The 23,228-nt window shown below is 41.1% G+C and overlaps 1 protein-coding gene across 2 annotated transcripts in view; it reads left to right on the forward strand.

The window, feature by feature from the left end:
• The window catches only part of LOC131063377 (ATP-dependent Clp protease ATP-binding subunit CLPT1, chloroplastic), a 113,171-nt gene extending 90,263 nt beyond the window's left edge, over positions 1-22,908 (forward strand). Inside the window, exons 5-6 of one of the 2 annotated variants that reach the window (XM_057997176.2) lie at positions 22,136-22,257; positions 22,403-22,908. In XM_057997176.2, the coding sequence (XP_057853159.1) occupies positions 22,136-22,257; positions 22,403-22,429 (149 nt within the window). In that variant the 3' untranslated portion in view covers positions 22,430-22,908. Of the gene's footprint in view, positions 1-22,135; positions 22,258-22,399 lie in introns of both variants that reach the window. The other variant, XM_057997175.2, reaches the window with a different exon arrangement.
• Positions 22,909-23,228: the final 320 nt, after the last annotated feature.

The raw sequence follows: 23,228 nt of genomic DNA on the forward strand, positions 1-23,228 counted from the left end.
CGGGCTGACGCAGCCTCCAAGCCTGGAGCATCTCCTCTGTCTCCGTAGTCGGCCACCCCTGAGACTCAAAGCAAGTAGCAAACGCTGTCGGGCAGCCCACCCGCATAAACTGTAGGACGTGCTCTAGCTCCACCACCACCTGCTGCAATGCTTGAGTCTGGGCGGCGGCCACTACCCGCCTACCCCTCGTTACCATATCAGCCATGTCAGCGAGATAAGTCTCAACATCCTCCCCCGTCTGTGCCGAAGACTGGGAAATCCCTGGTGGAACGGTCATTACTGTATCCTGCTGTGAAGGTACCGCCTCCGCCATCGAAGGTGCACCATCTCCTGGTGCTTGCCCAGAGGCGACCTCCCCTGCCTCATGCCCAACTGTGAGTCCATGTGCCTCCCCTGACGAGTCATCCAAGTGGACTACCTCCGCTCTAGTCTCTCGACACGGTGAGAATACAACAGCTCCCTCCGGCTGTGCCAGTGTCATCTGAAACCGCTGTGTGAGCCAGCTCTACATAGCCTCAAGGTCAGCACGCATCTCCGTGACCGGTGGATGGTTCACTGTCATCGGCTCCTCCAACAACGAAGCCGAAACAGTCACCGCAGCGTCACTACCCACGACCTCCAACCGCACGTGAGGCTCGGTATCCTCCACCTCCGTCGGCCCCTGCTCGACCACTACCTGGTGCGGTGACTCCTCCGTCCCTGACTCTGCCATGTCCTCGGTAAGTGCCGCTGTGGTTGGGCCCAACGGTGCTCCCTGTTGCTCGTGCTGGAGGGGACCAAGTGTAACAGGCGTATGGCTCTGCCCGAAGGCCGGAATACAAGTGCCGCCTACTCCAGATGCTGGCGCAGTCGTGCCCATCAGTAACAGAGGTGGGGCAAACTGGACTCGTACAGGCTCCTCCGTTGCCTGACTGCTATCGTCCTCCTCATCTTCCTCCTCCGAATCCTCCGTGCTGCTGGACTCCCTCCCGCTGTCAGGCTCCCCTGAGGCCGAGGCCCTATCCACCGCCCGTTTCCGCTTCGCGGAAGAGTGCCCAATGTCCAAGTGCCTCCAATACATTATTGGAGGCTCTCCCGCTGCCAACGGTCCCTGTGGCCGTACCTCCAACTCGTCCTCCGGCACTACTTCCCGCATGGCCTCCAGGAATAACCCTATAGCATAATGAGGCATATAGAATGTGCGATGCTGGAGCGTCAGAAACTCATACATACGCTCTGCCAGTAACGCTGCCCAGTCATATACGATGCCATTCATTAGCCCATTCATCAGCATAATCTGAGGGAGGGCAATGTCCGACGCCCTGCCCGACCCTGTCAATCTGCTCTTGATAACATCCATGATGCACCTCCAATGGCCCTCCGCAACAAAAGTCTTGCAGATTCCGCGACTCTTCGTGGCTCTAGCCATGCTGTCCAACTCCGCTGTGGTCAAATTCCGGGAGACTAATTTAATCCACCGCTCCTTCTCCTCCTGTGTCATCTTCTTGGCCTTCAGGTCTATTTTCTTGCCCTGGCTGCCCGAAATGCCGAATACCCTCGTGAAATCCCTCGCTTTGAAGGATATAGTGACATTCCTCCGGAGGTATTCAAATGTGTTGGTGCATGTATGCTTGTCGAAGGTGTCCACCATGAAGCGTAGGGCACCCTCGTACTCCCGGATAGGGAACACGGGCATCCGAATAGCCCACTCTACTTGTGCCTTCCGGAGGTTTTGCTTTACCAAGTCATCATCGGGGGTGTCCTGCCACCATTTTCGGCATTCCAACCCATTCAAGCCCTCGAAAGTAATATTCTGTGGCGTCACTGTGTTTTTCGCACTTGCGGCAACCAGTGGTGTTTTCTGTTTTTGTTTTTGCCGACCGCTGGCATCCATGGTGCCGCCTGCGACACGTACTCCTGAAGCTAAGATCCTGATATTGCTACCTCTATCCTTCTGGCTACTACTGGAAGAAGTGTGCAGCTGTTTCTTCCAACTCCTCTTCCCGGCTGAATCCATCGATCTTCCTGTAACTGATTTGTTTAGAAAAAAAAATCCACCCTTCGTAACGGCCCTTCTCTTTTTGGCTGTCGCCGTGCGGCTGCTTGGTCTACCTGTGGCTCTTATTCCTCCCTTTGCGCCTGCTATGCGTAACCCTTGCTGTTTGGTCTACCTGTGGCTGCGTGGGATTGCTGTAGTTTCTTTTCAATCTTATTGCTATTTATGCTTGGTTCCAGTTTGCAATTAAACGGCACAAGAGTGCAGGTTTTTAACCTTAACCAATCAGTCCAGAACTGTGGCAAACAATTGATTCATTTCCGCGCCATTCACATTTGGTGATGGAGGTAGCGGCTTGCATAAACCCACCAGTATTTGCAAATATCGAACAACCCCACGAAAAACAGAAGAATCTGAGCCCCAACCTTCAAAATTTTCACAGAAGTCTCTATTTTATTCATGGACCACGGCCATTGTATCCAAGAAACTCCCTTGCTGTGCGTGGTGGCGCGGTGGTCTGGCTGTGCCGTGTGCGGCGTGGTGTCTCCTTCGTGCGGTGTGCGGCGTGGTGTCTCCTTCGTGCGGTGTCTCTTCCTTGCCTCGGCGTGGCGTTTTATCCTTGTGGCGGTGGTTCTTCCTTGCCTTCCTTGCCCCGGCGTGGCGTTTTATCCCTTTTTATGCGGCTCCCCCTTCAGGAATTGGTGTGCCGACGCCTCATTCACTGCTGCCTCCCCTTCCTTATACTCGCCATATTCTGGGGGAAATATATCTGGTTCTTCTTCGATGCTCAATACGTTGCACGATGGTGTAAATAGTTCATAATCTCCCATTTGCCAATGGAAGAGGCCATTCAAGGAGTCCTCATCGTCCCCTGAGCATGCCTCCAGTTCTAACACCCCTTCATCATTGGGCTCCATGCGGCATCTATTTCTACCCTCCGCTAACTGGTGTCCCTCGGACTCCGAGTCGGAGGAAGAGGCTAACTCCTCGCTCACCATTTGCGTACAGAGATCGATTACGTACTTCCTCCCGACGTTTTCCAAAGAAAGGGTATTCCGCTTCCAGTTATGGTTGGCTTTTGCTGCAATGAGCCACCCCCGCCCCAGGATGGCGTCATATCCTTTCTGCTTTAAGGGGATTACCACAAAGTCCAGCACGAATGGCTGCGTGCCGACCATCACCTGCTGGCCCATGAGGGTACCAATGGGTTTAATCCCATGTTGGTCTGCCCCTAGTAGGTTGAACGTAGGGGGCCACAACGTAGGCTTTCCCAACTTTTTCCATGTCGCTTCTGGGAGTACATTTACTCCTGACCCTCCGTCCACAATCGTGTCTGTTAGGGTGGTCCCTAGTATACCCATTTCTACCACCGCCGGGTGGCGTCCGCTGTTGACTACCAACAACATGGGGTCGATCGCGGGGTTCGCGACCTCCCTAACCGTGGGGTTGGTTGTGGGGCGCACGACCTCCTTCGTTTTTACTTGTGGGGGTACAGAGTTTAAAATAGCCGTTTTTAGCTGCGGCATACTCTCCAGGAGGTCTTGAATTTTCACCGGTACCTCTACCTGCAAGATTTGCCGTAATATTTCCTCTTCTCCCTTCGTCCGTGGTGGACTTGCTGTCTGGTGACTGTTCTGTCCTTGTGCGGCCAGTTCTTTTGTGATCTCGTCTCTGGCCTCCCGCACTCTCTCGGTCTCTGTGTGGGGATTTGGGTAGGCAATCTTCTTAGCCTGTGCCCTTGTGATTGCCAATACTTCTGCCTTTGTAGGTTCTATGTTCAGAAGGTGTACACCAGGCTTCGGGCAATTTGCGTCCTCGTGGTCACCTGGCCCGCACCATCGGCAGAGGTGCTGAGTGTTGGCTTCCTTCGTACAATCGCGGGCGAAATGTCCCCACTGATTGCAGGCCCTACATTGAATCATCGGCCGGCCCTTGGCATCGTACTGGATCCGGTTTTTGTTGTTGTTATTGTTATTGTTTCTTCCGCCGCCGCCGCGTCTATTATCTCGGTATCCTCCAGATGATGCCGTTGTGTTAGTCTGCTGGGCCGTACCCGCTGGTGCGGATGTTGTGGCTTGCTCTGTGAACAACACCTGGTTCGGGCTTCGGGTTTTCATATTGTATGGGCACTCCTTGGTGGAGTGTCCCATCATTTGGCAAATCTCACAGAATGCCTTCTTCGGGCAAGTACCTTTTGTGTGTCCATCACTCCTGCAGTCTGTACACCATACTTCAGTTTCTTCTGTCTTACTTGTACTCCCTTTCATGGCCTTGAATTCTCTCAGCATTCGTTCCATGTCCTTCTGGAGCGCGTGTACCTTTTTACCCGATCCGCTACTGCTACTGCTCTCTCCGTCAGAATCTTCATCATCGTCCGATGAATATCTATTACTCTTCTTCTTCCTTGATGTTTTGTATTCGCTTTCTAGATCCATCGCCCTGTTATAGGCGTCGTCGTATGATGTCAGAGGTACAATCTTCATTTTTTTCCATAGGGAGGATTTCAATCCTTCCACAAACCATCATTTTTTTAAGCCCTCAGCAGGCTGGCTCTCCATTTTACCCAAGAGTTCTTTCAATCTCCTGCTGTATGCCCGTACTGTCTCCTTAGTACCTTGCTTGGTACTATATATCTCTGTCACAATTTCGTTGTCATCACGAAGCAACCGGAACTCCTCCGTGAATTCCTTCTCTAGGGTAGCCCATGTGGCCACTTTTTGCTTATCTATATCAGAGTACCAATCTATGGCGACTCCACGTAACGTAGCTGGGAATTGCTGTACCCAGTCATCGTGGTCTGTTAGTCCGTTGGCGGACCAAATGGTCTCACATGTACGACAGTGCCGTAAGGGGTCTTCCTTGCCGTCCCCTGTGAACTTTGGTAACTTTTGTTTAATCGCCATCCCTGGTCGTCTTCCTGGAGGCGGTTGTGTCTGTCTGTGGCTGTGTCCCTGCACTGCTACCTCCGGTAGTGTTGGTGGTGTGTCCTGGAGGTACGGTGTTTTGCCTGTCGCGTGTGGCACCTACACTCGTACTGTTGCCCTCCCCTTCGTTCTGACACGCTCCTACTCCTGCTTCCCGTTGGTGATCGTCACTCCGTGGCGTGAGGGATAAGTTCCTAAACTGATCTCGAGTCTCCTCGACTAGATTTCGCTGTAACCTTGTTTCTTCTAAAAATTCTTCGTGGCTCCGCATCCTACGATGATCTGGCAACGCGTAGAAATTTTCGTCGACCTCTGCACCTTTCGTGACACCTCCTTGGTTCCCCTCGGGCCCCCCTTCGGCAGGTCGTCCTTCGGCAAGTTGCCTCAGCCTCTGTCTTCGTTCTACTTGCTGCTCTAGAATCAAAGCCCTCTGCGTGGCCTCCCACTCGTTCGTTTCCAGTTTTCTATTCCTATCTTTATTCAATAGGTTTGGCATTAATTGTCACACATCTCCATAACTCTCAATTCTTAAATCAAAACATATCTTTATTAATTCATCTGCTCAAGTACAACTCGTGTCATTGACACTTTTATTTGAAAATAAGAAGTTCACAGTTCAATTCCCTCCTGGCCTGGCGCCATCTCTCTCCGTGTCCCGTCGGCTGTTCTCCTCGTAGCGTTGTAGGATTTGTTGTCGTCGTTCCTCCTGGGCAATCTCCTCCAGGTGGGCCTGCTGTGCCAGTGATGCCTGTGCAAGCAGCCGGGGGAGGTGGTTCATTAACCGGTTTACTGCCGGGCTAACCTCCAGCGCTGTCCACACGGCACTTGGTGGGATTTCTGCCTCCGCTGCTTCTCGTCGAACGTATGTCTGAATGGCTACCTGGAGCAAAATAGAGAATTCTCGCGTTGCCGTGTCTTCTCCCGTGTACAGTTCTGTCCGCGCGTCGTCGGCCTCCGGGTTTACCTCACCAACGGGTAGGCCCATTGTGTCTGTGCGCCATCCGTGTCTTCCCTTCCCGAGTTCGTCTAGGCAATGGCGCCAAATGTTTGCCCTCTCGGGTGAATAACTTAAGACATAAAGAACACAACGCAGAATAATGCCGCCAACAATCTCCAATCCTAATTCACCCTGACCCACACTTGTCTTGGCATAAAATTGAGAGAAAAGAGAGGTTTTGAGGAATTTCGCTCTGGACCCTTTGGAAGGGTCAGGAGCGAAATTCACACTCTAGGCTTGATATTTCATCTTTTCAACTCCAATCTTCTTTGCAAGGAAAAAATACATCACTCTTCGACCAAGGAACAAGGTTTGTAGCCTAAGCAGGGAAGCAAATGAGGTTTATAAAGAATTTCGCTCTGGACCCTTTGGAAGGGTCAGGAGCGAAATTCATCCTTTAGGCAAAATCTTCATCTTTGAATGCTTTCAACCACTTCTCAAGGCAAGAACATATCAATCCACCCTCCAAAATTCCTTAGAAACCAACACTTGGCCAAAACAAGGAAGGAAATGAGAGCTATGGGGATTTTCTCTCTGGACCCTTTGGAAGGGTCAGGAGCGAAATCCTCATTCTTGGTTGATTTTCCACTTCATTTGTCCAATTCTCTCTCAAACTTGATCAATTTCAAGGTCCTTTCATCATATCCAAGGCAATCCATCATCAAACTAGCTCAAGACAAGGCCAACCTAGGGCTTAAGGCAAAAAGAAGGTCAAATGGGGGATTTCGCTCTGGACCCTTTGGAAGGGCCAGGAGCGAAATTCTCCTTCCAAGTTGATTTCCATCATTTTATCACCTCAAACCTCCTTTCAAAGGCTAGAACACCTCAAGGTCACTCCAACCATGCCTTAGAAGTCCAAAACTTGGCCATAACAAGGAAGAAAATGAGAGCTATGGGGATTTTCGCTCTGGATTCTTTGGAAGGGTCAGGAGCGAAATCCTCATTCTTGGTTGATTTTCCACTTCATTTGTCCAATTCTCTCTCAAACTTGATCAATTTCAAGGTCCTTTCATCATATCCAAAGCAATCCATCATCAAACTAGCTCAAGACAAGGCCAACCTAGGGCTTAAGGCAAAAAGAAGGTCAAATGGAGGATTTCGCTCTGGACCCTTTGGAAGGGTCAGGAGCGAAATTCTCCTTCCAGGTTGATTTCCATCATTTTATTGCCTCAAACCTTCTTTCCAAGGCAAATATGCATCCCAGTCCTCCAATCTATTCCTTAGAAGCTCCAAACTTGGTCAAGCTAAAGAGCAAAGTAGAGGAAATATGAATTTCGCTATGGACCCTTTGGAAGGGTCAGGAGCGAAATTCTTGAATTAGGTTGATTTCACACTCCATTGCCTCAATTCACCTTCAAACTTGATCAAATTCACCTCTCCTTATCACCATCAAGTCTATTTGCCACTTACTTAGCTCAAAACAAGGTCTTTCCAATGTCCTAGGCAAAATAAAGGGTCAGATGAGGATTTCGCTCTGGACCCTTTGGAAGGGTTAGAAGCGAAATTTCCATTCTAGGTTGATTTTCACCATTTCATCGCCTCAAACCTCCTTTCAAAGGCTAGAACACCTCAAGGTCACTCCGACCATGCCTTAGAAGTCCAAAACTTGGCCTAACAAGGAAGAAAATGAAGGTTATGTGAATTTCGCTCTGGACCCTTTGGAAGGGTCAGGAGCGAAATTATTACTTGGGCTCATTTCTCACCTTTTTCCTCCCTTTCTTGGCTTGAATATAACTTCTTAGGCCTCCTCCTATCATCATCAAGTCAAATTGCTCTCAAAGTGGCATTTATTTCAAGGTCTTAGTGAGGAAATAAGGTCATTCAAGAATTTCGCTCTGGACCCTTTGGAAGGGTCAAGAGCGAAATTATTACTTGGGCTCATTTCTCACCTTTTTCCTCCCTTTCTTGGCTTGAATATAACTTCTTAGGACACCTCCTATCATCATCAAGTTAAATTGCTTTCAAAGTTGCATTTATTTCAAGGTCTTAGTGAGGAAATAAGGTCATTCAAGAGTTTCGCTCTGGACCCTTTGGAAGGGTCAGGAGCAAAATTCCTGATTCTAGGCTTGATTCACTTTGGAATTAACTTGACTTTGCCCTAGACTCAACCCTTGGTGCATATCCTTCCATATCCTTACCAATTCGCTTAACCAGTCTTTTGACTTAGGTGAAATCTTGGGTCCTTGGTGAAATTTCGCTCTGGACCCTTTGGAAGGGTCAGGAGCGAAATTCAAGTCTAGCTTAAGCTTCTTAACCATTTCATCAAATCATGATGCCTAGACTTGGCCAAGGCGTCTCCAAAGGATAGATAGGTCAACTACTCATCAATCAACGCCCAAGATTTCATCACTCACCATTTTGACTTAACTCAGACCTTCAAAAAATGATATTCACTCACCAAGCTTCATCGACCTCTTCAAAAACAAGACACAATTAGCAACCATAGCAAAACTTTGCCCTAAGGAAGACTTTCAAAGATGACCCTAACCCAGAGCATCCATTGACTCACCCTAGCTAAAATAGAGCCTGCTATATTAGCGACCCCCCCCGACGGCACTCAAAACGCAAAGGCTAATAGACAGGACCCTCAAAGACCTAGAAAACAAACCCTAGAAAGCAAAAAGGTAGGGGTCCCCATTTGCAATGGGGCGATGTGTGAATACGTCACAACAGGAACCCAAGTTGAACTGTTCAGAAACAAACAAAAGTCCCATCCAACAAACCATAACCCCTATTTCTTTGCTGACGCTTTGTTAAAGATTTAGGCCCACCTTAATATCTACATATTTATGACATACAATAAAAACTATTACTTACAGTAATAGAAATATACTAAAAAGTTGTTTCAACTTCCACCAAGAATACTAGGCTCCTTGAATAAATTTCATGTATTAAGCAACATTGATCTTTTTTCTGTGTCTACAATCATTACAGTTACACTTATAATCTCTAACAGCAACCTTTGAACTGGGAAAATAAATATTGATAGGAACATTAAAACAAAATAATTATAAAGAGCAGACTACTTAAAATACCAAATATAGTCGGTCTTGATGAATTTCAAGCAGAGGAAGATAACTAAGCTCAAGATCAATAGAGATAAGAATGGTTTTCCCCCAATAATACAAATACAATTTTAGGGCATTTAATACCACCAACTTATGAATCCAAATTTTATAGTTCCATAGGCTTAAGATATTAAATTCCTTTCAACTCTGCAGTGCTCGGTGCTTATTGTATTCTTCAGTTTCAGACATGAACAGTAATCCTCTTTAGATGGCTTGAATGTGCAAAATTTTTCATCTCTTCAAACTTTGGACACGCGAGAATGTCCAAATTTATAAAATTTGTCATGTTGAAGTCCCATCATACAAATTTCTATCTTTGACAAGACCTCAACTGAAGACAATTCAATGTTGTTACCAGTGCTTAAACCACTTCAGTTACATTTTCCACGTGCTTAAGGTGGGTGGGGAGAGTCAAGGCGGGGACAAAGCTCTTTACTAATTGAGATCTTATTTGCAAGGTTCATATCATCTTTGTGGTCTCAACTATGCTGCAAACTTTAAACAATTTCTCTCCACCATTGTAACTATTGTTCAAAGCCTTTCTCCACTTAACATGATATCACTCAAACAAAGCTTCTAAGGTCGGTAAGTTTTTTACTCCCATTAATTGACAAGCCAATGCATACTTATTTTGGTATGGGGTCATTTTACTATTTGTAATAATTTTGTAGCTTCTTGCAATGATATTGTTGGGAATCCCACAGATATTGAGAGGGGGGGGGGGGGGTGAATCAGTATCTAACCGGTAATTAGAATTTCTTAACTTAAAACATGCTGAACATATTATATCAGAGTACCGGTATGCAAGAAATAATGCAATAAACAGAATCAAGAACATCCACATGAAAAGCACACCATAACACAAGGATTTAACGAGGAAACCCAGTGTGGGAAAAACTTTGGTGGGATTTGTGACCCACAATATTCACTCACTGACCAATAAGAGAATATTACTTACAATAGGGGCTTGCACATGCAGGAAGGCCTAGAGCTCACTGCTCAATGGGAAGTCTCACTGACTTACAATGTGGATTATACAAATCCAATATCTTGTACTGCTTTACAATAGCATCTATAATGCCAGATCCAGTACCGGTTGCTGCTTTGCTTCTTACATAAAGCTTTTAGCCTATATTTCGCATAATAGGTTTGTCTATATTTTTCTTTTTCTTTGCTTACAAAATGTCTACAATGATCTCTTTTATATATAAGAGTCATTTTACAATTTGCCAAGTCAGCTTACAAAGTTTTTACAATAATAAACAAAATATAATATAACAAAATCGTGTCGGCCTCTGTGCCGGTATACTTCCTTTCTTTGTGCCGGTGTTGGTGTCCTGAGTGTGATCTGTTGATGCCGGTGCACTATCTTGTCAGTGTAATGCCTTGCCGGTGCCATAGGATTGCAAGGTTGCCATCAATGACAAAACCTTCAATCACCTACAATATCTCATTAGAGTGCGCATTTGCCAACAATCTCCCCCTTTAGCATTGATGGCAACACTCATGAGAAAAATCCAAAAAGTGTCATAAAAAAGAATCTGCCAAAATTGTCCTACCAAAAATTGTGTACCAAAAAAATATGTGCTCCCCCTGAGCTGATGATCCATTTGCTGATTATTTTTCTCATTACCACTACTCCCCCTTTGGCATCAATGACAAAGGTTGTCAAAGTGTCAATTGAGTGTGGTTTCCAGCTTCATCCTTGTAATCGGTTGGTTACAATCTGAAAAAGGTCTGCCAATACCAGATTCAGGCTCTCAGTGAACTGTTTGCTATCTGAAAAAGGTCTGCCAATACCAGATTCATCCTTCACATTAGTTGAAGTGTTCTTGCCTCTTGCTCGAAAATGCCTTAGCTCGGAATCTCCACGCTCTTCGTAGGTTTGAAATCTCGGTGAAATGAAATGGAGCCAAAACCTCAAATTTATAGTATCTTTTTGCCATCTACCACATTAAATGCATGCTGGTTAAGTATTCACTTAACATTGTCTGCTGGTAACAAGTAATTTCCAACTTCTTATCTCTAGCCGAGGGAATAATAGCACGTGTCATTAGATTGCCAAACCCTCAAGGAAACTTTCTTCAATTTGATGAAGAACTTCCTGCCGGTGGAGCATTGCTCTGTCCTGCCGGTGAAGCATTGATTGGTTCTACCGGTGGAGGAGTATTCCCAATATTTAGATCAGCTTTTCTAATCCATTGTTTTGAGAATTCTTGCTTAACCTCTTCAACTTTTTCTTTGCCTTTCAAGCTAGAACTTTTGTTGTCTACTGGTGATCCTTTACTTCTACAGAATTTTGCAATATGCCCAATCTTGTTACATGCATAACAAGTTACATTATTCTTCTGAATATCTTTCTCATAACCTATGCCGGTTTGTGTTCGACACTGATTAGATAAATGTCCAAATCTTCCACAAACATAACATCTCACATTCATTCTGCTATTTTCAGAGTTGTGACCAACTTTGTTGCATTTTGAACATTGACCAGTGGGTGTGTTGATATTCTGATAATTTCTAGATCTACATTCATTTGCTCTATGACCATACTTATTACAGTTAAAGCATTTTCCATTGAATTTATAAGCATTAGGTTGTCTTACCGGTTTGTTGTGATCCCGAGTATTTGCAGTATCGGAGCTTTCACCAACTTCAAAGCCAATTCCAGAAGTGTCACCTTTAGGTTTTTGATTCTTCAGCAAAGTGCCAAGTTCCTCTAAGCTTTTCTTGAATTTTTCTTTATGTTGATTTGCAGTTTCTAGTTCTTTTTCTAAGACCTCTTTCTGTCTCATTAGTTCATTTGAGTCATTCTGAGTATGCATCAGATCTGTCTTCAACATGTCCTTTTCATAGCTAAGTCTTGTGTTCTCATTTGCTGCATCACTTAGTCTTCTGGTCAATTCTTCTTCATTCTTCTTCCTATCTTCAATCTCTTTGCAAAATCTCATAGTCATATCCTGCATCTCATTCTTTGTTGTCATGTTCTCTTGTTTCAGCTTGCTTATCTGATCATTAAGTGATTCCTTTTCATCATTCTCATTTTGCAACTTTTCACAAAGTTCTCTTCTCTTATTTCTTGCAACAGTAAGATTCTCTTGAAGTGCTTGAATGATATCCTGAGCTGCCCTTAAATCATCTTCTAGTTTGATATTTTTCAATTTCTCTGCATCATAGTCTGAAAGAGCTCCTTCCAGTTGCTTCATTAGATTTTTCATCTTTACTGGTGTCAAGATCTTCCTCAAGCTGTTAGGCTTCCGAAAATAGAGGACCAAGCTCTGATACCAATTGTTGGGAATCCTACAGATACTGAGAGGGGGGGGTGAATCAGTATCTAACCGGTAATTAGAATTTCTTAACTTAAAACATGCAGAACATATTATATTAGAGTAACGGTATGCAAGAAATAATGCAATAAATAGAATCAAGAACATCCACATGAAAAGCACACCATAACACAAGGATTTAACGAGGAAACCCAGTGTGGGAAAAACCTCGGTGGGATTTGTCACCCACAATATTCACTCACTGGCCAATAAGAGAATATTACTTACAATAGGAGCCTGCACATGCAGGAAGACCAACTGCCTAGAGCTCACTGCTCAATGGGAAGTCTCATTGACTTACAATGTGGATTATACAAATCCAATATCTTGTACTGTTTTACAATAGCATCTATAATGCCAGATCCAGTACCGGTTGCTGCTCTGCTTCTTACATAAACCTTTTAGCCTATATTTCGCATAATAGGTCTGCCTATATTTTTCTTTTTCTTCGCTTACAAAATGTCTACAATGATCTCTTTTATATATAAGAGTCATTTTACAATTTGCCAAGCCGGCTTACAAAGTTTTTACAATAATAAACAAATATAATATAACAAAATCCTGTCGGCCTCTGTGCCGGTATACTTCCTTTCTTTGTGCCGGTGCCGGTGTCCTGAGTGTGATCTGTTGATGCCGGTGCACTATCTTGTCAGTGTAATGCCTTGCCAGTGCCATAGGATTGCAAGGTTGCCATCAATGACAAAACCTTAATCACCTACAATATCTCATTAGAGTGTGCATTTGCCAATAGATATTTCATGAAGCACTAGCTTTCAACTGGAACTAAGCTTGAAATCCACAGTTAAATTCCTTATTTTAGCTATTTTACAATGGTAAACATTCTTGATCAAAGTCATATACCAAAATGCATAATCTAACATTCTTCATGTTGAGGGACACAAATTTCTATGAAGAATATTTTCTCGAAACATGCATTCAAATTCTTAAACACTGCAAATTTATTCACAGTAATCTATTTCATAAGTTAATTGTTTCCTTTTATTGTAAAAAAGTACATTATATTAATAAAGTACTTAACTTATATGATCTCAATGCGATTTTTAAGTTAATCACCATACATTGACTCACTACGAAATTCAGTTTTCGAATTTCTTGATTTGTACTCTCTAATATATTATATAATGTATATTACTATATTTTACTATCGGCATAACCATTGCACCTCCTTTTTGGCGCAAGTGCTTGTTATAATTCACTATCTTCCCTACCTCACATGTGGCTTCTTCACCAATCCTTGTCACTTTTAAACCTAAAAAGTGGTGCTCAAGGACTTTATTTGATTTTAGTATACATTTTGAAGATTGATAATATTTAAATGTTACATACATAGCAGATGACGTTCACACCAAGTAAGACCACATGGGATCACTCAATATGACTCAATACTAGTTACATACCATTTCAAATTGAAAGAGCACATGGAACAATGTCAACCAACAATACAATTAGCCTATAAACATGTAAAAAAGGTAACGTAGCTGCCTTATGGCTAGATGCTAACCACAATAGGTTTTATTGTGTTCATCGCAAGACTAGGTTTTCTCTTCAGCATCTAAAGAGAAATATAGTCATAGCACGAGTTTAACCCTCTTATTAGCACATTAGCACATTGTTGCCCTTAACCTAGAGTTTGCATAGGGATATGTGTGGCCAACTTGTGGCTAGCATAGCATAACCCTTAATTAAGTTATATGAGCATTTATAGAGTCTTATATAGGTTGTTAAGTTAGCTTGGATGGCTTCCATGGCAAAAGTATGGTATGTATAGGAGGCAGTGGCTAGTTTATTATCATCATATTGTGTATTCTGATTTTATTGAAAACTATTGGAGGTAGTGCTCCTTGAAGTGGCTTATTGTTATTAGCTATTCATAGCATATTTCCTATTATATTATTCTCCCATGTAAGTTATTTCATTACAATTTTAATTAGAGTATGATCTTTGTGTCTAGAACGAAAGAAACAAGGTGATTTTTCTTTTTTTATTTAGGAGTTTAGATTGTGATGCTCATATTTATTTTAATTTGATGAATTCCTTTTTGGCAACTTGCAGGGTTAATTAAGGACTTCAAACTTCTACAATCTAGATTTGAGATAATTTGAAGTAGTTTTGAAGGAGTTATTGCAAAATTAGATTTTTCACTAAATTTGCTTCTAAGGCTTCAAAAGTGAATTTCTTAGAAATATTTTCAAAAATTGAGTGCTAGATAGAGTTAAGTTGTAGGACATAACAAGGCTGCTACAATCCAAATTTGAGATCATTTGATTAAGTTTTGAAGGAGTTATTGCAAAATTAGAAAAACAAAACCTTTCTTTGATTTTCTTTGAGTTTCTTTGAGTTTTGTTTTTCTTACGTTAGCGTCTTGACAAACTCCGACTTGGATAGTGGAAGTATCAATGGGTCTATGTGCCTTCGATTGTTATGCTATATTGATCAAATAAATATTTGAAGCTCATTGAATCTGCTTACTTCCGTTTACTATTAAGAAGCAAAATGTATGCAGTTGAACCAAAAACATAAAAACGTGTTACCTTTGGTTTGAGCATGGACTAGGAGTCTTTAGGTGTGACAACTGGCAAGGCTTTATGTGGATTTCTATTCAAGAGATATACCCTCATGTAAATCAATGGTGACATGATGAACTAGCTTGTATAAACCATGTCGCCTTAAAGCCTAGAGCAACCATGGCTGTAGCTATTCTGGCTCCAAAAACGCACTGTCGTACACCGATAACCTTCGTGTTATACTAAAGTGGGGGATAGCGGCTGCAATGCTTCTGCCGAGCCCCGCAGCCATTCTGTGCCTATTCTGCAGTTTTTCTCTCCGCACAACACAAAAGTTATCGGTTGTACGATAGCGCGGTTTTGGAGCCAGATTAGGAGCGTCCAACAAGCATTATGTCTTACTTGATGTTAGTCACAATACACTCCATTCCACAAATTGATTAGTGGAGAATTTATCTAACGTCCTTGACTATGAATTTCATTGCATCACTAAGAACAATGTGGACATCTTCTATCCCTTCTACACATGTTCTACATCACCCAAAGAAACAATATTTACAGAATTAAAGTCACTAGTAGATTAGACATATTGTTCTCTGTAGCAAGTGAATGTCGAGATGCATTAGAATCAAATTATCAACTAGTTGCATTGCTATTATCTCAAGAGGACATCATATGAGCATATTGTTCTTCTCTCGAGTCTTGCTTCACCTCAAATGCCACACTAGCTTAAGTCCATTGCTTCTTATGAGATAGATTATAATCGTTTAGTAATGCTCTGTCTAAACCTGATGGAACAACTTTTTTGTTTTTTTGAAACAACAAACAACACTAAAGATATGATGACAACATGTTGCACTTGCACTATAATGCACACACGTGTCGTATGAAACATGATTTCCAAGGCAAGGAGTGGGACGAAAGTATAGTCACCTCTAGTCCACTCAACAAGACCAAAGATGATCCTCAAACACGAAGGCCAACCTACACAAGAGGTTGCCTGACCAGGAGGTTGTCATGCTGCTTGGAGTGAAGAACCGTTTGTCTTGTTTCCCTGTGAAAATATGCGGATAGAAGATATTGCAGGCATTGGATTGATTAAGGGACAAAACTGTATTAAGGATAAAGTAATATCACAGGCATAAGATGCAATTCATTAAATCAATAAACGATTTGGTAAAGGCAACCAATAGTAAGGGAAGTAGTGATTGAAGTAAATAGGAGACACCACCTTTCAAGAGAAAGGTCCACCTCAAGCATCACATCCCTTCAGCTATTGAGAAGGGTATAAGAAGGAAAGACAGGATGGTGGCAGAAGGATCATCATAAAATAATTTATACATCTATATCTTAAGTTCATAGCATCGAAGGGAAAAGAAGAAAAGACATGGAGTTTGTATAAAAGAGGAAATCAGAATTACATATTATCAGTATTAGAATAGCAGATTGGTATGCTGTATCGTACTCATGATCATATGCTGGTTTACATTTATGTTATGTTATGTCTGCATTCTATCAAGAATAATCAGCATATATATAAATATAGTATAAGTTGTTATAGATTCTGGTATAACTATATATAAAAGAAATATTGTCAATAAGATTTGCATTTGTTAATAATAATAAATCATATTTATACTTAATTTCAGTTATGTACATATACATTCGTAATACATGAAAGAGTATTATGTTAATGGCCTAGTCTTTAATCATCCACTATTGCCTTCGAGAGGATAGGTTGGTGTGTGTAGGGAGAGGCAGAGTAAATCCTCACAAGATAGGTAAGCCCAAGATGGGGTATGGACGGAGTTTTGAAACCTTGAGGGAGCCTACTTGTAGACTAGTTTCCAAGCACCCTATGATAGTAAATCCCCATCCTCCATTAGGGTTAGGAAAGAAGTAAGGATGGGACCTAAATATAATAATTATTGATTGTATTATGAATAATTAATTGTTTATCTAGTTTTAATAATCTGACTGATTGCATGATAAGTGTGTTGATGTATGGTTTAATAATGGGAAACAGGCTACTCCCAGTAGGGGACATTATAGAGGTACAAACTCTCCACTGAATGAAAGGACAATGAGTCACTTCCAAGCAAATACACACTTCCCAAGGCAAGGAGATGCCTTGATTCTTGATGCAAGACACTCGTCAACATAATGATGGCTTGGGAGACTCGAGATCAAGGGGACCAAGTTTCATATATAGGGTCACCTTGGAAAATGATGGACAAACACCTTTTGACGATGAAATGACAAAATTGGGCACCTTCAGGACATTAGCACCCAAACGGGACATTAATGCCTAGGGGGAGACAAGTGCCAAAGAGGGACATTAGTGCCCAGGCGTTGGAGTCCCAGTCTGGCGTTGGTGTCTAGTTTTGGTGCTATAGTCTTGTTGGGTGTTGTAGTCCAATATAGGTGTTGTAGTACAATCTTGGCATTGGTGTCCTAGCAAGTGAGCAATCTAGAGTTAGGGATTGGTCACCAGGACACACCCCAAGCACAAAGAACTCAACCACAAAGGTCTACAACATCCTAGGTACTATAAAATGCCAAAACTTGACTCGAGGAAGAACAAGAAAATCGACTCTTCTGGGTGCTAGACATCACTAAAATGTGAAAAGAGAAGATTGGGAGGTGTGTAATGGCATCATCAATGCTCCTACCTCCTGCCCTAAGCTAAAAGATGCAAGGGAAAACACTTACGACACTTTATGACTTTTGCATGACTTTACAAGGCGCTACAAAAGGGTTCGATTTGGCCCAAAAACTTCACAACACCACAGAGTTCAGCGTTTGGAGACACAACGACTACAAGGTGGGTCTACTAGACACTTCAAACAACTCCAAGACTCACTAGATTCATTTTAAGCCCCCCAAAAAGTTCCTAAGTTCATTTTTACCTTATCCATAAAATAATATTACAACTTCATTACATGAGGACTCAAATGTCCTTTCAATCTACAATTTGCATTTACTGAATAAATCAAGTACATATAGTGACCACAAGAAGAGAAGGATCCATTGAACAAATTTCGGTCTGCTATTGTCCTGACCCCAACGGTGGTTTACACACCACCCAACCACGTGGAGTCGAAAGATCTAGTTCCCCATGCTAGGAGATAGTCACAAGGCCCAAACACATGCACACATGCAAGACACATGGGGAGAAGGGCATAAACACTTCCAAACACAAAGAATCATAGATCCAGGACTCCTCGAGTCCCGAGCTGAGTGATCCTAGCCGAGTCTCAGGGATTGGGGACTCTCCAGAAACTTGCTCTAGGCAAGACTCACTAGAAATTGGTTTTTGCCAAGTCTTGCCGAGTCCTACCGAGTTTTTTGCCGAGTCTCGTTTCGGGTCAGCCTTGCTGAGTCCGCATTGAGTTCGAGTCTCGTTTCTATGCAAAGAATACATGACATTCAATCACAAGGAATACACAACATTCAATCTCAAGTAATCCAAGGCATTCAAGAATGCAAAAATAAAGTCAACACCATCACTTCATCTTTCAAGTGATACTCAAACTATGCTAGGACTAGATACTATAGAGCTTGTAAGAGAGTGTCATCATGTGTGCTTGAAGGGATGGCATCATATGGAACCTAGTACTCCCTCATACAAATGAGGATAGACAGGTCCAACATTCCAAGAGCGGACATATCTTGCCAAGTCATCCTTGGCCTATACAAGCACTCAAGGCATGATACCCATGTTTCATTAATTTCCACTTAATTAAACAACTCCCCACCCGTGATTGCTTCCGTGTCACTTTGGGCTAGGGACACGTTGGGAGCCACTCCTGTAACCCTCTCTAATACCTACATCCTAAGCTCATCACATTCTCCAACGAATGCGACATAAAACCAACACAATGCACAAATAACCCAAAACACCCAAACAACACATCATTTTCCATTTTTACAACATTTTGCACAACATGATGCAAACAGATTCGTTTTCAGATATTATTAAGTACATCTTCATTCCCACATAATAATCTATCACAATTCATCATAAATTCTCATTTTTTCATTTTCTCAAAAACACAAAAACCAAGAAATTTCACTAGAATTCCATTAAAATAGTTTTCGTTTTTCACTAAAAATTGAAATTCATGAAATCAAAACTCTAAGAATACCCTTTTGCAAAAAAAGTGTGTAATACCCACTTTTTTACATAAAAATTCACTTTTTGATCATTTTTTAAAAATTGGGCATAATAACCCCATATTTTGAAAAATCAACAAAATTTTATCATATAAATTTATATTCACTCAAATTAAATGAAACAAAGTGCAAGGAAGAGTAGTAACATCCTACCAATACTAATGAACCTTTCAAAACAATTGAAATGGAGCATAAATGAAGAATCAACAAAATGCCTCAATTTCTAGCAAAAACCTCAAATGAAGGATCTTTGAATATGGTGAATGAAAGCACACACAATCACAGGTGCAACTTTCCCTCCCAATCCTATCCCAATGCAGTTAATCCTATGCAATTCGGTGCTCCAATGCTCTCACAATGAACAAATCAATTTTCCTCGAAAAGAGGGTTTTCACTATGCTCATTTCTTCCCAAAACTACTAAGTACAAAAATGAACAACGTTTTTTCCTATTCAACCCCAATTCCAGTTTTATTCTTTAACTTGATAACAAATAACCCTAATGTCACCCAAACCCACACATGGATTGCATTAAATCCTCATTTAAATTTTTTTTTAAATTGCAAATCAGCATATTTCACTTTAAACTTACAAAAAACAGGAATCTAAACCAAATATTAAATCACATTCGCTAGGCATTCACATAGGGTTGGGGTTCTCGAATTATACCAATCATCAATATTTAGGGTAAATTATGGAAATAACATAAGAGGAAACCGTACTTGAACTGAGTACAATGGGTAAGACAACAATTATGGCCAATGTGACATCTCCAATATAGCCACAGTTGGGGTATAACTTAGATCTGTGGAGCTAGGTGAAGAAATAACCTATACCTGAAACCATTCCACAAATGTCAAGTGTACCTATATATATATATATAGATAATAGCTGAAGCATAGTAAAATCATCCAATGAGGTTCAATATCATAATAAAAAATTCATCGCATTCAATTGATATAAATCATGTTGGCATTTAATCACAACATAAATACTAATGTCTCAAAACATCATAAAGTCGTAACCACATTTAATCCACATATAATTAATGTCTTGCACATCGTTGAATTGAAGCATAACAATAATAATTATGTAGACTACCATCTCACATGCATCATGGAAGATATCACCCCAAAAGAATACATCGAGTCCTTACAAGGAACTTGGTACAATAACTTACTTGCATTGCAATGCACATAATACCAACAATAGGTTGAGGGATCCTCATCTCGAACATGTGGGAGATCCACACACACAAAGCAAGGCAAGAACATAAGTCATAAAGAAATCGGTGAAGCTTTATCACTGTTGCCCATATACATCAAGAAACACAAGCACAAAGACGACCTATGCATCCTACGACATAGTCGGAAAACAATGCGGAGATGTATATGTCTAGGCTACAAACGGAAAGGCATTACATGTTTTGACATTCTTTTTTGATGTTTGAACATATGATAATATTTTTTTTTTTGTTGCTTTGCCCTTATACCATGAAACAAGTGCACTTTCAAATTGTGCACATGGGACTCACCATTTGCATTTGTCTCCCTTGTTTTTGCATAACATATGAACAGATTTTTTCAAAAGTGAGGGTCTTGACTCTCATCCAAAAGATTAAAAGACTCCACTAAAGTTTAAAACGATTGTGCCAAACAAATTATTGATGACCATAGAAATTGTATTATCTTCATATTGGTTTATTGATATTACTAGTTGATCTCTTAGGTCTGTCACCCTAAGTAGATGCTTTGATAGTGATCCATCCTCACCTAACATAGTAGAGAACAATAGATTTTCCAAATACAAGACTAGACATTGTTCAGAAGTTTGATGTCTACTTTTAGATTCTCCCAAAGATAACTAGTGGAAATGGCATTCCAAACTTCTTGGATCAAGATACCAGAAATGGACAATTTTAAAACCAAGGCGTCTTTATGACAATTATCAAAATCTGCAATATTTGAAGACATTCTGGTTTTTGTTTTTAGAATTATTCTGTCACAATTCTAATGCTCAGGAATGGTTAGTATTTGTGACTCTGGACATTAAAGTGTTGGCATGTCAAGTTTAGGGCTTTAGGTAGAACATAGTTTTGTATATTGGCCATGACTATGCAACCTTACGGTTTACAGCAACTTCCATACCTAAAATATTCAGACTGATGTAGGATTTTTTAGAAAAAATGTACAAAATTTGTATGTTCTCAGAATGTTTTTTGCAAAGGGTTCGAAAAAACTCAGTACACAATGTACTTTCTAAAATTACCCCTTGATAGCTGTCTCTTTTTCTTCGATTGGCCATTGACAGCAAACAGTCAGCCCTTAACAAAAAATTACAATTGGGTTTCAACTAGAGAAATACAGCAAACAGATTTGAGAATCAATTTTTCAAAATGTACTGGACCACCATTCATCTGTACAAATATGGTACTCAGAAAACTCATCAGCATGAGTACTGCTCGTGCACACATTGTGCCGCTGTTCATTTGTACGAGTGTTCATCTGTACTGCAATTTGTGTCTCTTTGGACAGCTGGTTCGACAGCATATTTCTCTTCCTTGTGATCACAATTGCCACTTAAGATGCCAATTTGATGCTGATTGGTCAGAACTCCTTTTACAGCAATTATCCTATCCCTTGAATCCTCTTCCTGGTCATTGTACCCTCTCCAAAGCATCCCTCGTTCTGGATCAGCGTATCCTTTCTAGCATTTCCTCTCTTTGATACCAAAATGTTGGAAGAAAGAATGTATAGAATTTTAGAGAATTGGATGGCACACACCTAATGAGCGTGACTTGTATCTATCCATAAATTAAGTTTTTGATGTTTTTGTGCAATGGAACTTACTGTATTTGGTTTGGGACAAACATTAAAATGTTGACAATCCATTATTGTTATATTGGGATACACCTTGATTTGATTCTAGCTTTATTTTTGGAACACTTATCGCAGTTTTTGGCACATGTTCTTTGCCTAGGAACAAGCCGTATTTTTACATTATTCTTGCATTCAAAATTTTCTTTACAGGTTATCTTTAATTTGTCAATTAGGTGTTGGATTTTAAGCATTATATTAATGTTTTTGCACAATGAAAACTAAATCAATTATCGTGTTGATCTTGGAAAAAATTCACCAATATACAGGGCAAAGCGATGAGGTGACAAGTAGTCACATGTTACTTGGAATTTGGGCTCAAAAAGGCTGCACGGGTCAACAAATACTGGCTAATCTTGGCTTTGATGAACAGAAGGCCAAGGAACTTTCTGTGAGTTCCAAGTTCTTTTCCTTGTTTGGAAATGCATCCATTTAATTTTATTTCAGGTTAATCAAATATTTTTTGGGAGCGGCTTGAAACAATTTTAACGTTCTCTAGCACTAATATTTGTATGAACGTGATGATTTTACAGCAGATAAACGAAATGGTGAGAACAAAATAAAAAAGCTCCTTTCCCCCTACAGTATCCATTTTGGGTCACAAGGAATAGGAAGGTCTATGCATGCACATTTTGGTTTGTAGTCTTGATCTTGAGTAGAATTCAACATTCTTCCAATATTCACAGTTGCTGATCCAAGCTGAAAGTAATGTAAAGTGTGTTCTATCCCTTAAAATGAAAATTTGGCTTCGAGAAATACATGGAACAACATTGCTCGTATGGCTGCTGCCAATAAAATCAAAGCGTTTTGCATTACTTCATATTTAGACAAATGATCAGGCAAAGCTTAATTGTGGTAATCATATGTTTGCGAAGTCAGTCACAATAAATATATTCGAACACATACAAAGTAAAACGGGAGATACTACTATTTTTGTTACTCGAGACTTTCATGAAACTAGGATAAAAGCATATGTATATAGGCAATAGCTTTTTTATGAAATCCATTGGGTAAGAGCATTTATATGGTTTTTGGTAGCTAATCTTATCTCGCAAGGTATAGCTAATCTTATCTCGCAAGGTATTCACTCCAAGGACATTTTTTCGTATTATCTCGTTATTTTGAAGAAGAGGCGGCAATTCAAGTACGAATCGTCTTGCAAAGATTTGTTAAATTTTAAAAACCAATTTTGTGAGTTAGGGACAATTCACCTGTATGTATGTGTTCCATCTCAAGGAATCTTGGGAATATCGATGCGCTTGCTTATTTGCAATGAAGTTGATATTTTTTCTTTACAAAATAGTTTCAGCTTGTAGGATATGATTTATATGAATCGATAAGGTTAGTCAACATTTATGATAA

This window comes from Cryptomeria japonica, chromosome 10 (genome assembly GCF_030272615.1).
Source record: "Cryptomeria japonica chromosome 10, Sugi_1.0, whole genome shotgun sequence".
NCBI classification, from domain to species: domain Eukaryota; kingdom Viridiplantae; phylum Streptophyta; class Pinopsida; order Cupressales; family Cupressaceae; genus Cryptomeria; species Cryptomeria japonica.